The sequence below is a fragment of the Lolium rigidum genome, chromosome 2 (assembly GCF_022539505.1).
Source record: "Lolium rigidum isolate FL_2022 chromosome 2, APGP_CSIRO_Lrig_0.1, whole genome shotgun sequence".
NCBI classification, from domain to species: domain Eukaryota; kingdom Viridiplantae; phylum Streptophyta; class Magnoliopsida; order Poales; family Poaceae; genus Lolium; species Lolium rigidum.
Window position 1 is genome coordinate 64,006,456 of NC_061509.1, and position 15,766 is coordinate 64,022,221.

General features: G+C 47.6%; 1 protein-coding gene across 1 annotated transcript; it reads left to right on the plus strand.

Annotated features, from left to right (window-relative positions):
- Positions 1-242: 242 nt before the first annotated feature.
- On the plus strand, positions 243-6,317 carry LOC124691853 (bidirectional sugar transporter SWEET4-like; the record flags this gene model as incomplete). Its single annotated transcript, XM_047225132.1, is given in 5 exon segments — positions 243-307; positions 535-571; positions 1,261-1,639; positions 2,638-2,757; positions 5,883-6,317. Coding segments are annotated over 5 exon segments (762 nt in total). The 3' UTR covers positions 6,069-6,317.
- Positions 6,318-15,766: the final 9,449 nt, after the last annotated feature.

Here is a 15,766-nt window from a genome sequence, read left to right on the forward strand (position 1 = left end):
AGAAGAGATTGCTATTTAATGGACCCCGTTTGGTATTTTTCCATTCACTCATCAGATCGGAGTACCAAAGGGACAGCAAGAGAGAGGGGTCCGTTGCACTTGTATCATCCTCCGATCCATCTCTTCCCTCCCCTCCAAACTCCGGCGATCCATCTCTCGCGTCCGTCGCAGTTCACTCTCGCCGCCGGAAGTCCCTCCGCTGCCCTCCAAAGTCCGGCAATCCCATCCATCACTTCCTGTAGTCAACTCTCGCCGCGGGAAGCCACCATGACGCCGGACACCATCCGCACGGCCATCGGGGTGATAGGTGCGTCGCTGTCCCCTTTCGAACCCTCTGCTTCTGTAACGCTCCTTGACGAGCAAAAATCATGTGGGTGTTGTCGGCTCCTGATGCTCGTTTTGTTGCATCCTCTTTTCGATTCTCACGAACGACTTTACACACGTCCTCTTCGTGAACTTTTGCTCCATCCAAATGCTCTTCAAGATCTACTCTTGAATCCTGATTTTACTTTTCGTTTTGTGTCTGTCTTGCAGGCAATGTAACTGCCGTGGTGCTCTTTCTATCCCCAGTGTAAGAATCAATGTTTAAAATAGCGTGAAAATTCACTTAGCTTGAGCTCAATGGAGCTTGGTTTTCTCAAAAATTTGAAACCACAACTTTGAAGTTTCAAAAAATTCTGAAAGAATCTCTAGACATAGATAATGATGTGCTCTATCGACACACAATATCCCGACCATAAATGGCTTGTATTACGGGATTAACGAAAATGATAAAATCTAACAGAATTTGGAGGCTTGTATTACGGGCTTAACAAAAATAGCACGCCAATGCCATAATGATTTAGCATGATGTACCATGCTATTTTGCAATAGCGCCGTAGCCAACAAAATTATAAAAAACTGGCGTGAGCTTTCCATATGCTATAGTGCACTATTAACATCGAAATAGGCCTGTATTTTTTTTCCACAGTAAGACCGACTAAAAATAACTGTTGCGTACGTGACTTCAATTTCTTTTTCTCCCCAAAAGACGGAGTTATTGATTTGGTTTTGAGCACAATAAATTGTCTAGTGTCTCCTGCATGATGCATCGTCGAGGAAGAGACACAGATTCGTGGACAAGTTCAAATTCGAGAGAACGCAACACCGGCCATAACTTTGATTTATTTATTCTGATTAAAAAAGAATTACTAGTACTAGTTTTCTGTTTACGCAGACAACACGCAAGAGAACTCACACTCCCTACCATGGAATTTCCAGGCCAACGTTCTATGGCATCTGGAAGAATAAGACGGTGGAGGAGTACTCGGCCGTGCCATACCTCGCCACACTTCTGAACTGCATGATGTGGCTGCTCTACGGCCTCCCGGCAGTGACGCCGCACAACATGCTCATCATCACCATCAATGTTATCGGCATAACCATCGAGCTCCAATACATCGCGCTCTTCGTCGCCTACTCCGTCGGTGCCGCCCGACGTCGGGTCCTCCTCATCCTTGTCGCGGAGGTCGCCTTCGTCTCCATCGTCGCCGCGCTAGTCCTCAACCTCACCCACACGCACACCCACAGGTCCATGGTCGTCGGCATCATGTGCGTCATCTTCGAGGCTGCCGTGTACGCCGCGCCGCTCTCCGTCATGGTACGCATCGATCCGTATCACTCTCGTCATCTCCTCTCACTAAGAGCAAGTCCAACAGAACTCCTACATTTTCTCCCCTATATCTTCATGTAGGGGACACCCCTAAAAAGATTTCTCTCCTATATTTTGTTTTTTCCAACAGCTCCCCTATAATTTCTCTCCAATGTCATATTCACATGTATTTTAATAATGTAGAGCTCACATGTAAGATTTATAACAAGACATAAACATGGGTTGGGGCATGTATATGGGGCACCTCCACAACCCCAATGCATAGGGGAGAGAGGGGGGTTGAGATGGGGCACCAATATTTAGGGAAGGCTATAGGAGAGCTGTTAGAGCTATATTTTTCTTGTTTCTTCCTTATGTTTGGTATAGGGGTGGTTATAAGGGTGCTATTGGACTTGCTCTAAGGAATTAGTATATGCGTGTGAGATTTTGTGGTACTAGTATTTTATTGGTTGTTTTTTAGATGAGCTCATACTGACTAAGTGCTGTTCGAATGTGAATAAAGCACACATGAAAAGAAGGCTGGCTTACTCTATAGTAATTTCATTGACCAACGTCAGACTCTAAGCACTCATGAGTAATCTCGTGGTCTCTCTAATATTTTTGTGGGGACCACCTCTTGAACACTGTAATTTTTTTTCTGAAAGACAAAACTTGTCACCGCGGTGGTATCAAATAAACTCATGTTCTTTTTGTCCATCCTTCACTTTTAATTCAACTTGTGTGGCCGCGGTACCTTTTTCCTCAACTTTTTAAAATTTATGCATGGCCCTTTTCTCTTCTTGTAAACACTCTTAGTTTCCCCTTCCCAAACACAGACCTCAATTTCCTTGTAGTTTTCATGCTTCATGCTGATCTGCATAATACCTGTACAAGTTGCTTCCGTTTTACTGCATGGACTTTGGATGAATTGACATAGTAGACAATTAATTGTCTTTAATATAGTTGGGCTTCTTTTCATCATGTTAATTTCGGTGTCCGCATTTCAGAAAATGGTGATCCAGACCAAGAGTGTGGAGTATATGCCCCTGTTTCTGTCCTTGGCCTCGCTCGGATGTGGCATCAGCTGGACTGCCTACGCTCTCATCAAGTTCGACCTCTACATCACCGTAAGTCATCTAAGACGGGAAACAAATCCTATACGACCAGGGTCGTACGCCCTGATCCCTGGACCAAGTCCGGAGGGTAACACGTGGCGAAACTAATCTCAAAGCAGCGATTCATCCCCTTATTCTCCAGCGAGTCCGTCTTGTTGCTGCTGTGCTATGTCTCTTGGCTGCGTCTCCAGCTATTCCGGCTCGTGGCTGCTGCATCTTCTGTCCATCGAGACGCTCCATAGCGCACCGGCGCTGCAGCCATGGAAGCTCTCCCCGTCGCCCTCCCTCGCAGAACCGTCGGCTGACCGCCCATCTGCTTGCCCCCACCGGCTGCGCCAAGCTACTACTCCATGGGATTGATGCCTGGTAGCTGCAGATCACCATGGCTGAACTGGATTGCAGAAGATACTTGGGTCGATGTGGTGTCACTCTGCCAGATGTTTCAATCGGGAAGATAACACAATCAGCGACCGGATCCGAGGTGCCGCCGCCGGGGTGCGCCGGTTGATCCGCGGCACGGCCACCAGGACAATGCGGCGGCGGCCAGGAGAGGCTTCAACCACGAGCCTGAATCGCTGGAGAAGGGAATTGGAAGTATGCTGCTTTGAGATTCGTATCGCCACGTGTTACGCTTCGGAGTTGGTCCACGGATCAGGGCGTACGACCTAGGTCTTATAGGATTTGTTTCCCTAAGACGCATGAATGTTTTTACTGTTCTTTACAACGATCATTAGCTAGACATGCACCTGAGACTGCTACAAGTAACCTCCACAATGCGTCATGTCTTTGCCTGGTCAAAAAAAAAACCCGGAAAAACAGCCTACTGACAGTAAATGTTGATTTATTCTCTTCGTTTTAATGAATAAGATCTATATTTTTTTTAAACAGTCAAGCTAAGTAGAGTTTGATCAATTTTATTAATTTTTATATATCAAGAACTATGATATGATACAGATAATATGTGAAAATATATGTCAGGATGTATCTAACTCTATTAATTATTGATTGTTATGGTAATACTTTTTTCTAAAAGTTTAGTCAAACTTTACATAGTTTGACTTTTCAAAAAAAATCCTTGCCTATTAAAACGGAGGTAGTACTAAGCTTTTTGTTTGAATAATGATGATTTACTAAAACTCCACGGTCCATGTAGCAGTGCATCTATTGATGCAGAGGCCGGGCTATGCTGCCATATCGAAAAAAATGTAGCAGTTCTAGGCGAATCCTCGCAATTACGAATGACTTGGTTTTCTTTCGATGAAGATCCTCAACATGCATGTTTTTGTGCTGGGACTACGGCTTTACTACCATGATAGGACAGTCTATGTTTTGCTAAGGGCAACTCCAACGGACCACGCGTTTCGGACATCTGAAAGGTCCGGTTGTGTCCGTTTGCGTCGGTCCGCGACCGTCATGCGATCCAGGGCGACCGTTTGCGTTTGGTACCTTCAGCGGTGCGGACGTATTTTTTTTAGCGGAGACAATGTTAAGGTCGTTAATGACGTTTTACGTCCCGTCGAGGCCTGCCGCCGACTATTACCGGTTCCCGCGCGACGACGGTCTTTCCCGCGCTTACCCAATACATTGGCAAGTTTCGCCGGCATTTCGCGCGCGGGAAACGACCTGTGCGGCAACACTGTTTCCCGCCCCGCCATGGCTATATATGCTGGACACCGGCGTAGGTGACGGGCACACCTCAAGCAAAACCCTAGCATCCATCCATGGCCGAGCACAACCTTAGCTGGGATCAGGTTGTTCAGATATGCCACCACGCCCACCCGGAGGAGGATGAGAAGCTAGTCGCCGCCGCGGTTCAGGCCGACCAGCTGGACCTGGAGGCGGCGGAGGCGGAGGTTGCGGAGGCGGAGGCGGCAGAGCGCGCAAGGGCGCCTCGCGGCGACCAGGGCGGAAATCGCGGATGCCAGGGCCGAGCTCGCCGACGCCAGGGCGGCACTCGCGGAGGCGCTGGCAGCGATGGCGGCCCCTCCGGCGGCCCCACCAGCGGACGCCATCATCCACGACATCGCCGATGACGACAACGCCGTACCCAGCCGCTTCGAGTGCGCCGGCAACCAGCGGGTTCTGCTTGCGTCCTTCGAGACCCTGGCTGGGGACGCCCTGTGCCGTCAAGCTTGGGCAGCGGAGGAGCAAGCCCACAGCTATGCGGTCGCCGTGGCTCGGGGGTACATGTGCTCCGACATGGACTCGCTCTAGCGGAGGGGCCCTTCTCCCGCGCGGGTCGAGCAGGAGAAACGGCAGCTGGCGGGCACCATCACCACCAGAGACGAAGCGGTGGCGGAGGCGGCTAGGGACAGGGCCCGCTTCCACGCCCAGCTGGCGGGGTTACAGGCGGCGGCCCAGGCGAACGAGGCGGCGGCGGCGGAGGCGGAGGCCAATTCTATGGCCATGAGAGTCTTGTGGGACTCATCCCTGGCCAAGGCCCTCAAACGCCGCATGCGGCAGGACGAGATGTCCGATCGCTACCGTGCGCGGCGCGCGGAGTGCGTGAAGCGATCCCGCTTCGACTACGGCGCTGGCCCCTCCGGCGGCCAGTAGTAGGCTGCGCGACTGCGAGTAACCCAGGTTGTGGTAGGCCACACGACGGCGAGTAGGTACAGCCGTTGTAGTTTTAGGTTAACTCGACTAACCATCTCTATAAAGATGGTCCTTTTAGCCAAACAATAGTAATGAATAAATATTTTGCTTACCTAGTCACTGCCGACCGGGCCCAGATGCAACGAACGCAGACACTTTTCGCGACGGCGCATCGTCCGCGGAGACGCAAACCTGACACATATTTGGGCCAGGTTTGCGTCGCCGTGGATGGTCCGATCACTATGCGTCGCCCCATTGAAGATGGTACCAGACGCATTTTTCGGGGCGGAACGACCGTTTGCGTCGCCCCGTTGGAGATGCCCTAACATCTGATAGAATGGGAAAAAAATGGAGACCCAGCTACACGCATTTGCAAACGGAGACTCCATGGGCCATGTAGCATGCAGTTCTAGGCGATCAGGCGAACTAAAAGTGTTCTCTTGTACCAAACACATGTTTGCCATTATGAAATCTTTTCCGGTTTAATCACGTTTTTCATGTTGCGACTTGGTCAAGATTAAATTTGTAATCTTTCAATGCAGATTCCCAATGTGTTGGGCGTCATTTTCGCGGTGGGGCAGGTGATCCTGTACGCCATCTATTACAAGTCGACGCAGCAGATCCTCGAGGCCCGCAAGGTCAAGGCCAGTCGGGTACCCATGACGGAGGTTCTCGTCGACGGGAAGAACGGCAGCGCCACGGCCTCAGGCGCTGGAAACGACAACTAGTAGAAGCAACGTTACATATTAACACGATCTCTAAGTTGTAGATCCCGAACTTGTGTTGTTGTATTGATTGGATCCTCAAAAGGTATAAATATACATGTAAAACAGATGAGCGAGATAATTCGAGTACAAGATGATTTAGAGGCCTAGTCAATCCTAACTCGTCTCATATACATTCTAACATTCTTCCTCCGTTATAGTGGGAGTAAAGCGGCCAATTGTATATGAATTTGTAGTCACACGCTTCCATCACTCCAACTAGTCATCGTCAATGTCCTTTTCTAGTGTCTTCTATTTCCTCGAGTAGTTATAGGGGGAGTGTTGTGGACGCAAGTGACGATGCAGACGCTTTGATAGAATTATGTCTGATGTGTAGTTGTAAACATAGCCATGGTTGAGGTCGTGGTCAAGGTAGTAAAATGTAGGTGAACCTGTAATCACCATGCACAAATTGTGCTCGACTTTCTCATATACATATACTAACACAAGTGTATTCATAAATATCTTAGCTAATTCTTTGATTGATGATATGCTTTGCGCACTAAGTTGTGTCGCCCAAGGCGGTGGTGTGCATTGTCACCTATTCCTCTTGTATCCACGAAAGTTATCTCTATGTCGTATTGTCTCAACTGTTAACTAGAGACGGTTAATTGCGACGCTGAGTGGTGGATCTCTCGTGTTCTTGACTGTTGTAGTTGTCCTGAGTTGTTGTTACCTGAGTCAGTGTGTTTTCTAATTTAGATCACATATATCTATTTTTTGACTCAATTGCCCTGAAATTCCCAGAAATATTATCCCGCACATATTTTTTCTTGGAGAAAATAACCTGTTTGAAGCTTATAAGAGGCATGTTTGTTTATTTGCTTCGATTTTTTAATAGGAGACAATAACCTTTTGTATATCTACATGGACTGCCAACTAGAAACGGTTAATTACAATCGACGGTTAATCACGACTTACTCGTATAAGTATTCTAACACAAGTGCATTCAGAAATAATTTCGCTAATTCTCTGATCGTTGATGTGTTGTGCGAGCTAAGATGTGTCACCCAGGGCGGTAGTGTGTATTGTCGCGTGTTTCTCCCGTATCCACAAAAGTTCTGTCTATGTCGCGTTGTCTCAACTGTCAACCAGACACAGCTAATCACGACACTGAGTGGTGGATCTATGGTGGTCTTGACTCTTGACACATGATTTTCTGAAGAACTATGAGAGCCCAAAGAGAAAATATATTGGGGGTCACTATTACTATGTGAAGAAGCGAGCTTCGCCTTGCAGCCTGCATCCAATCCTGGTACAAAATGTTAGGTGCATTGAGCGTGCAGTAGTTCTCAGGCGTGTTAGTTAATTCTATAGCTTCAATTTACTCCTATTAAAAGACATATATACTGTGATCGGGTGCTTTTGTTTTAGTTTTTATCTTATTAATATTTGTACATGACTACTTCCGTTGACCAATTGCAACTCAAACAGAAGAAAGATAGATAGGACATCAGGTGTCACATATATCATCTAGCAATTTGATTACGTAGTTATCCAAGACCTGGGTACAGGCTTCCCCTTATTTCCGGATGTTTTTTCAAGGTCAGGCTAGCAAGTTTGAGTAAAATATTTTGAAAACATCTATCGAGTGTGAAAAAATCTAAAAATATAAGGCATAATACGAGAATTTTCAAATCACTCTTGAAAGATCACTAAAAGGACATAAGTTTTATGTAGGCTGCTAACATACAATCGATCTCAGGTCAACTAAATCATAGCCAAGTAGGAAACATTAATCCGCTAAACAACCAGTCACTAAAGAAATCATATGGCATCTCATGTTCTCTTGATCAACATCAAGCACTTGAAGCTGCTCTATATGAGGCAAAGCTATGCCTATCTTGCAGAAGTTCACCTCGGGGCCACCATCCTAGTGAAAATATATTGCAAATTATTAGCACAAGATTAAAGAATGTAATTAATATAATTTCAATAAATATATATATGCCTGAATATTTTTTTTACTTCGAGTAATATTGTGATTGAGATGATAAGGAATTAATATAGTACACAATGTTGTAGCATGCTGAATTATGTTCAATTATGTTCAAGTTCCATACAAAGTTAGATTACAGAATTTGTAGAAGTACAACATGAAACCTATGAAAACAAAGACCCTAATATCCATAGATAAAAGGAACTTTATGATGCAACTACAACAGTGAAAGATCAGACATTATGAGACTGTTTTGTAAAACTTAGGAGATTACACTTATATGATCAGCCATATTTGTGCTAAACAATCATTTCATATGTGCAGATGTATTAGTTGGTGAGTCATGTTTATCTCTTGAATGACCAACAATTCAAACGTACGGCTCACACGTTAGGTATTCTCCAGAAAATCATTCGGACGTACATCTTTCCACAGTCCAGCATGCAATATGTTTGGACAGTGCAAACTTTGTCAAACAATGGGCCAAAATAATATTGCAACATCAGCTGCAAGAGTAAACATGCCTTACTACACCAAAGAATGTCTTTGGACATCCTTAAAACATGTAAGAGCACCTCCAAGAGCATGTCTAACAGATCCTCTAAATTTTTGCCCCGTATAACACGAGTAGAGGGTCCTGTATTCGATTTTGATCGGCCGAAAACTCGTCCGAGCTAGCAGACCCCGTATCCCTAAACTGTAAAAGGGCATATTTCTAGAATATGCTAAATCAATTTTTTTTTCTTCTTCTTCCTCCTCTCCTTCTTCCTCCTCCAGCCACTGCCCCTGCCCCTGCCCCAGGCCCCGCCCCGCCCCGTCCCGGTCGGCCGCCGCCCCCCGCTGCCGCCCCTGCCCGCCGCCACCGTCCGTGGGCCGGCCGCCCCCGCGCGACGCCACCCCGGTGACAAGCTGAGGGCGCGCGAGCTCGAGAAGTGTAGAGCAGCAGCCAGGGCAGGGCAGCCATCGTCAAGCAGAGAAGAAAAGACACGTGAGAAGCTTCTCTACGCGCCGTCTATGCTGCGTATTTTCTACGCATGTGACGTATGGCATCGCTATGGCTTGGCAATTTGGCATGGGGGCGTGGCTGCTCTCCGGCCGCGGAGAGGGACAAGGCGGCGGCGTCACGCGCGCTGGTGGGGCGGGAGCTTGATCCGACGAGCCTGGTACAAGTTGTGATTTTCTGAAAGTTCAGCGCGCCACGAGTGGGGGGTTGGCCCTGTATTCAGCCTCCCGCCCTGTACAAGTAATGGGCCAGAAGCCACCCTCCCACCTCGTAGAAGTAAGGGGCCTGAAGCCACCCCTTAGCCGAAACTGTAAAAAATTGACGCGGGGGCCTGTCTTACGGGGTCTGCTAGACGGCCAGGTAGAGCCCTACCCCGTATATCGGCGGTTATTTTACGAGGTTGGGCCTTTTAGGGGGTCTGTTAGACATGCTCTAACAGAGCCCGTAAATGCCGCCAGAACTGAATTTTTCGGGCGAATTTACGGGTTCGGCTCGAAAGACGCGCTGATTAGAGCCTGAACTCGTGGCTCGGCCCGAAAAGGTTTCTCGGGAGCCCGAGAAACTTGACGCGCGCCCCCTATATATACAGGTCGCGGAGGGGAGTTCGATTCCAAAACCCAAGTCCCCCCGCCACTTTCACCGCTCCGCCGTCTTCCACCGCCCTACTCCGACGAGCAATCTGCGCTCATCCGCCGCCGCATTCCTGCGTTCGCGACCTCCACCTCCACTGCATGGCTCGCTGCGGCAGCTTCGGGAGTGAAGGCGGTCGGATTGGCGGCGGAAACTCGCCGCCGCGCCCCCAGTCTTCCGCTCGGAGGCAGAGCGGAAGAAGTGCAACCATTCCGAGGGCACGCGGAAGCGCAACGCCCGGCGGAGGAGGAGGAGGCCGTCCGGCGGTTCTGCCGCGAGAAGGAGGAGGCCGTCCGGCGGGTGCGCCTGTACGAGGCTTCGCAGAGGGAGGCCCACGTCCATAGGGTCAAGCAGGAGATCATGGAACTCGACGCCGAGTAGGCCGCGTCCTCCTCCACCGTCCTCCGCCTCGCCGTCGTCCGCCGCCCCATCCTCCGCCGCGCCTAGAGGCCCCGGTAAGTATCCCGGGGCCGAATTTTGTTCATCGTTAGGTCGCGCGGCGGAGGACTACTACATTATGATCTTTATTTTGTGATGCGTATGTAAATTATGTATGTATGACTATGAATTTCATCGCCAAACTTTTATTGCGATGAAAACTTCTCCCGCCAAATTTCAATTTCAAGTTTTTTGGTTCCGACTTACGGGTTCTGTTCTACGCCACCTCCAAATTCGCTCGAAACTAGTTTTTCGGGAGATCGAACTGAACTTTTTCAGTTCGCGTTTTTTCGGGTTCTGTTAGAGATGCTCTAACTAATGTTCATCACCGGAGCACTATCTTCACATGTAGCTCTCATAACAGAATTACACAATAAGACTTCGCCTCAAATTGAATAGCCACTACTAGAAGACTCACCTAATTTAGTTAGCAGTGGCACGCCATGGTGCGCCACTACTATCATGCCACTGGTAAGTGTTAGTAGTTGGTGCGCCACTACTATCATGCCACTGGTAAGTGTTAGTAGTTGGTGCGCCACTGGTAACCGAAGTATCAGTTGCGCACCACTGGTAACTCATTGGTGCGCCACTGCTATTTCGTCGAGATGCGCCACTGCTAAAAAAAAGGTGCATCACTGGTAAAAATATGAAATTTGGATCTGGATCTCGCACGATTTTTTTGATTTTTTTTTTTGAATTTCGTTCTAGTATGCATCTTGGCACCTTTTTTGTGATCGGAAGCTCCACACATTACAAGAAAAGTTCAAATAGACAACGTCCCAAAATCGTCCACTAAGGGCCATTTTTCGTCGCCTATGGGCCTAACCCGGCGATATGGGTTCTGTGGTCGAAACTGCGTCAGGCAAAGTCCTACCACGTTTTTTTCGGCCCGTCGCGTTCGGGCGCCCTTCCGCCACGAAAAATCGAACCGTTGCAGAAGTGTTTTCGGGAGCCCGTTGACTGCTGACGTCATGCAAACTGACACGTGGCGTGACGCCGTTAGCGGCGTTAACGGCGTTAACCGGCTGAAACCCCGTGGTAGATGGTAGGCCCACACGAGGCTCGCCACGTCTTAAGCGGGCCGGCCCATTTAGTTTGCGGGCCGGGCCAGTGACTTAGTTTGACCGGTCAACTATATAGCTGGGCTGGTCCATTAGTTACGTGGGCCGGGCCTAACCTCTAAGGTTGACTGGTCAAAATTTAAATGGGCCGGCCCACTAAGCATGTGGGCCGGGCCGAATGCACTCGTTTGACTGGTCAATAGGCAAAGGGGCCGGCCCACGAGACATGTGGGGCCACTTTCCTGTTATCGGGCCGGCCCATTTAACAAGTGGGGTCCACCATAAAGCAAGTGGGCCGGCCCAAGAAGTTAGTGGGCCAGCCCAAGAAGTTAGTGGGCCGGCCCAATTAGCATGTGGGTCCCACTTTCCTGCTATCGAGCCGGCCCATTTAGTAAGTGGGGTCCACCATAGATCAAGTGGGCTGGCCCAACAAGCTAGTGGGCCGGCCCAACAAACACAGGTGGGTCCCACTTTTCTGTTAAAGGGCCGGCCCAGTTAGTATGTGGGATCCACCATATAGCAAGTGGGCTAGTCCAACAAGATAGTGGGCCGGCCCACTAAGCAGGTGGGGCCCACTTTCATGTAATCGGGCCGGCCCAGTTAGTAAGTGGGGTCCACCATAAAGCAAGTGGGCTGGCCCAACAGGTTGGCGGGCCGGCCCAATAAACATGTGGGGCCCACTTTCCTGCTAACGGGCCGGCCCAGTTAATATGTGGGGTCCACTATAAAAGCAATTGGGCTGGCCCAACAAGTTAGTGGGCCGGCCCAATAAGCTTGTGGGGGCCACTATCGTGCTAACGGGCCAGCCCAGTTAGTATGTGGGGTCCATCGTAAAGCAGGTGGGCTGGCCCAACGAGTTAGCGGGCCGGCCCAATAAGCTTGTGGGGCCCACTTTCCTGCTAACGGGCCGGCCCAGTGACCAAATGGGCTGGCCGAATAAGCACGTGGGCCCACATTTCTGTTACAGGACCGGCCCAGTAAGTGGGTGGGGTCCACCTTAAAGCAAATGGGCTGGCCCAATAAGTAAGTGGGCCAGCCCGTTTAGTTGCTGTTTATATGCCGGCATGATAGGCGCTTTAGGATTTCGCTTAATTGGGCCGTTTAAGGGATGGGAATTTGTGATTTAGATTGCGCAGAACATAGAAAGATACTGAGAATATTTACGCAGCACATGATTTCTGTCGGATAGCCTCACTTACCACAAGCACCATAGAAAAAATGCGCAAAAGAACTATAAAAACTAACAAAATATTACATCAGCTGCAAGGCTTTTAAAAGATATTACAGAACCCAGAGAAATTGAAGTTTAATTAAACCTAGCAATACAATGAAGCGATTCGGCAATCTTTTAAGTTGTCCATGCAGCACCTATATCTGAAACAAAGACATTACAAGTTAAGACATCAACAATGGAAAGGCAAAGACACTACAATATTGTTTGCCAAAGAATTTGGAACTCATCATTTCGTCGTTATAACAAGATCATTGTAATGCGCACAATAAGCAAACAAAGAGTGCATGCCGCATACCAACAGCCAATATAACAGAGCACATTAGAATGAAACAACAGACTTACTACTGTCGAGTCCCATGCAAACCAACATGTTCAGGGAGTACAAAATTGGCATGAACAACATAGTAGCAGGCTATAAATTTTGTAACAACGACTGAGCAAGATGAAGTTATGATGGCTACATCTACAGAGCAGGGAATGTAAACAAAAATAGAAGTTACGATGGCAAAAGCTAAAGAGGAGGGAATGTGAACCAACAAGTGCCAAGTGCAATTACTTCAAATTGACCGTGAACTAAATAATACTCCTGAACTTATAGTGAAGGGGATGCAAATCAAGATGTTTCGGGATATAAATTTGTAATGAGCAACACATAGAGGATAGTTAATGCTGGAGCTTACGATGGACCAGATACAAAATATAGTGGGATCACCTTTGAACTTGTATAAGAGGGAATACAAAACCAATATGTTCAGCATTCCATATGTGAGTGTCATGCCAAGTCAGAGAAACAAGTCAATAATGCAGCTTTTGAAGAACAAGATGGCACATAAAATTATTATCTAGTAGTATGACAAGTTTATTTGTGCTACAGGCTAGATAGCAGAGTGATAGCATGCCAAACTAAGTCCTTACTTTGTAAGCTTACAATGAACTAGATACAAAATAATGGCATCACCTGTAGTACAGGGAATGCAAGCCAATATGTTCATGGAGTAAAAAATTGGCACAAACAACATAGTAGCAGGCCATAATTTTTGTAACAATGACTGAGCAAGATAAAGTTATGATGGCTAGATCTACAGAGCAGGGAATGTAATACCAAATATAGAAGTTACGATGCCAAAAGCTATAGAGCAGGGAATGTGGACCAACATGTGCAATTACTTAAAATTGGCCATGAACTAAATAATAGCAGGATGTTACTATAATAGCTAGGAATAAAACAGATAGGAGTTATAATGGCATCACTCATAAACTTGTAGATGAAGGAAACAAATCAATTTGTTTCAGGATATAAACTTGTAACGAGCAACACATAGAGGATAGTTAATGCTACGACTTAGGATGGACCAGAAACGGAATATAGTGGGATCACCTATGAACTTGTAGAAGAGGGAATGCACACCAATATGTTCACCATTCTATATGTGAGCGCCATGCCAATTAAGAGAAACAAGTTAATATTGAAGCTTTTGAAGAATCAGATGGCAGACAAAATTATGATGGAAGTAGCTATTGTGACGAGTTCAAATAAATTTGTACTGCAGGATGGCAGAGCGATAGCATCCAGGAACTAATAGCAGGCAATTACTTTGTTAGCTTATGACGAAGTAGATAGAAATAACAATGGCATCACCGTTAGTATAGAGAATGCAAACCAACATGTTCAGGGAGAACAAGATTGGCATGAACAAAATAATAGCAGCCTATAATTTTTGTAACAACGACTGAGCAAGATTGAAGTTATGATGGCTACATCTACAGAGCAGGGAATGCAAACCAAAATGTTCAATCGCTTAAAGTTAGCAATGAACTAGAAAATAGAAAGGTGTTACGGTCATAGCTAGGAATGAACTAAAAGAGCTTCAGACAAACAAGCATCTGAACCCAAAACATGGCGCTAAAACAAGGGACTTACATTAGGAGAAGCACTCTGTGGGAGTCACAAGCAGATCTTCCTGGGGTTGATAGATCTGGTGATGAAGTACGCTACATGTGCTACTTGGGGTTGGAGAGACGGCCATTACACTTCATGGTTACTCATCTCATCTGCAAAAACGTAACGGCGCGTCGTTAGCACAAACAGGTTCCCCCAAGATTAAATAAGAACTTGCAGGCAAGCAATAGAAAAGCGACAGTAGAAGAGTTTAGATCATGCACGGCGCCGGTGAAGCAGATCCGGTTCATGCACAGCGGTGTCGGTGAGCAAGATCTGATGCGGTGGACGACGGATCCGGCGAAGCGGCTCCGGTGGGGTGGACGATTGTAACATCCCAAATTTTAAAACAAAGAGAAAATGAATTTCCCTATTTCCAAAATTTAGAGCTAACAAAAACTTTATTTAATTTCCATGTGTTGCATAATATGGATGCATGATTGCGGTGCCTGGATTGGATCGACCATCCCGCGCGTGTCCTCCACCATATTGTTTTTCTTCAAGATGGTGTCATCCATCATCTTCTTCACCGCATCATGTTGGGTGTTGAGGCTCCCGTTGAGAGCTTGAACGCACATGTTTGATAGCTCGACGTTTTCTTCGCGACGAAAGCCGCACTCGATCTTAAGCATCAAATTCTCGCCCTTGAGCTTCTGGATGACAGAGTTCGTTTCCTCACTTGATGGAACGCTCACATCATGCAGCTTGCCCCGGCCGGTGACCTCGTCCTTCAAAGTATCGAGATGATCGCGAAAGTTGGAGGCGAGTTCCACGAGAGTTTTAAGCTCATCTCTGAAACACGCCGACGCTTCCTGCATGGCAATATCATCAGTACCAAAACAAAGTGACGAGAGGAAGACGAAAATGTCCAATCAGTGGTAACCTCTAAGCGCAGGAGACAGGGGTTGAAGTCGTCATGAGAAGATGTCAGGGTGCGTCGTGGGGCACTGAGATATGTATAAAAAGGATTAATACGGAATAAAGAGTTGGGACCTCCGGGCCACGAAGAATCAAGAAACATGGCAATGGAAACCAACGAGGAATCTTCGACCGCACGACGGACGCTGTTCCGAGACGAGCGCAAAGCAGGGCCTTCGTTTTCTGGAGGGCCCTTTCTCGCGGCCAGCATCTGGATAGACCGCCGGCGGGAACTCTCCGCATCCTTGGTCAACACTATATGGTGCTTCTTCAAGCGAGATGGTGGCCTTGACTTCGGAGGCATCGCTGGAAGTGGAAGGAGACAGGAAGTGAAGCAATAAGGGGATGGAAGAAGTACTCCCCCCTATTCAAACCAGACAGCCGTCTCCTGCCCTCGCTTCGAGCAACCTGGTCCGCCCATCCTAAATCAACGGCCGAGAGGGGGCTCTCTTGCGAACTCAGATCCAGTGACTTTACCCAACAGAAGTTACCATGAACTT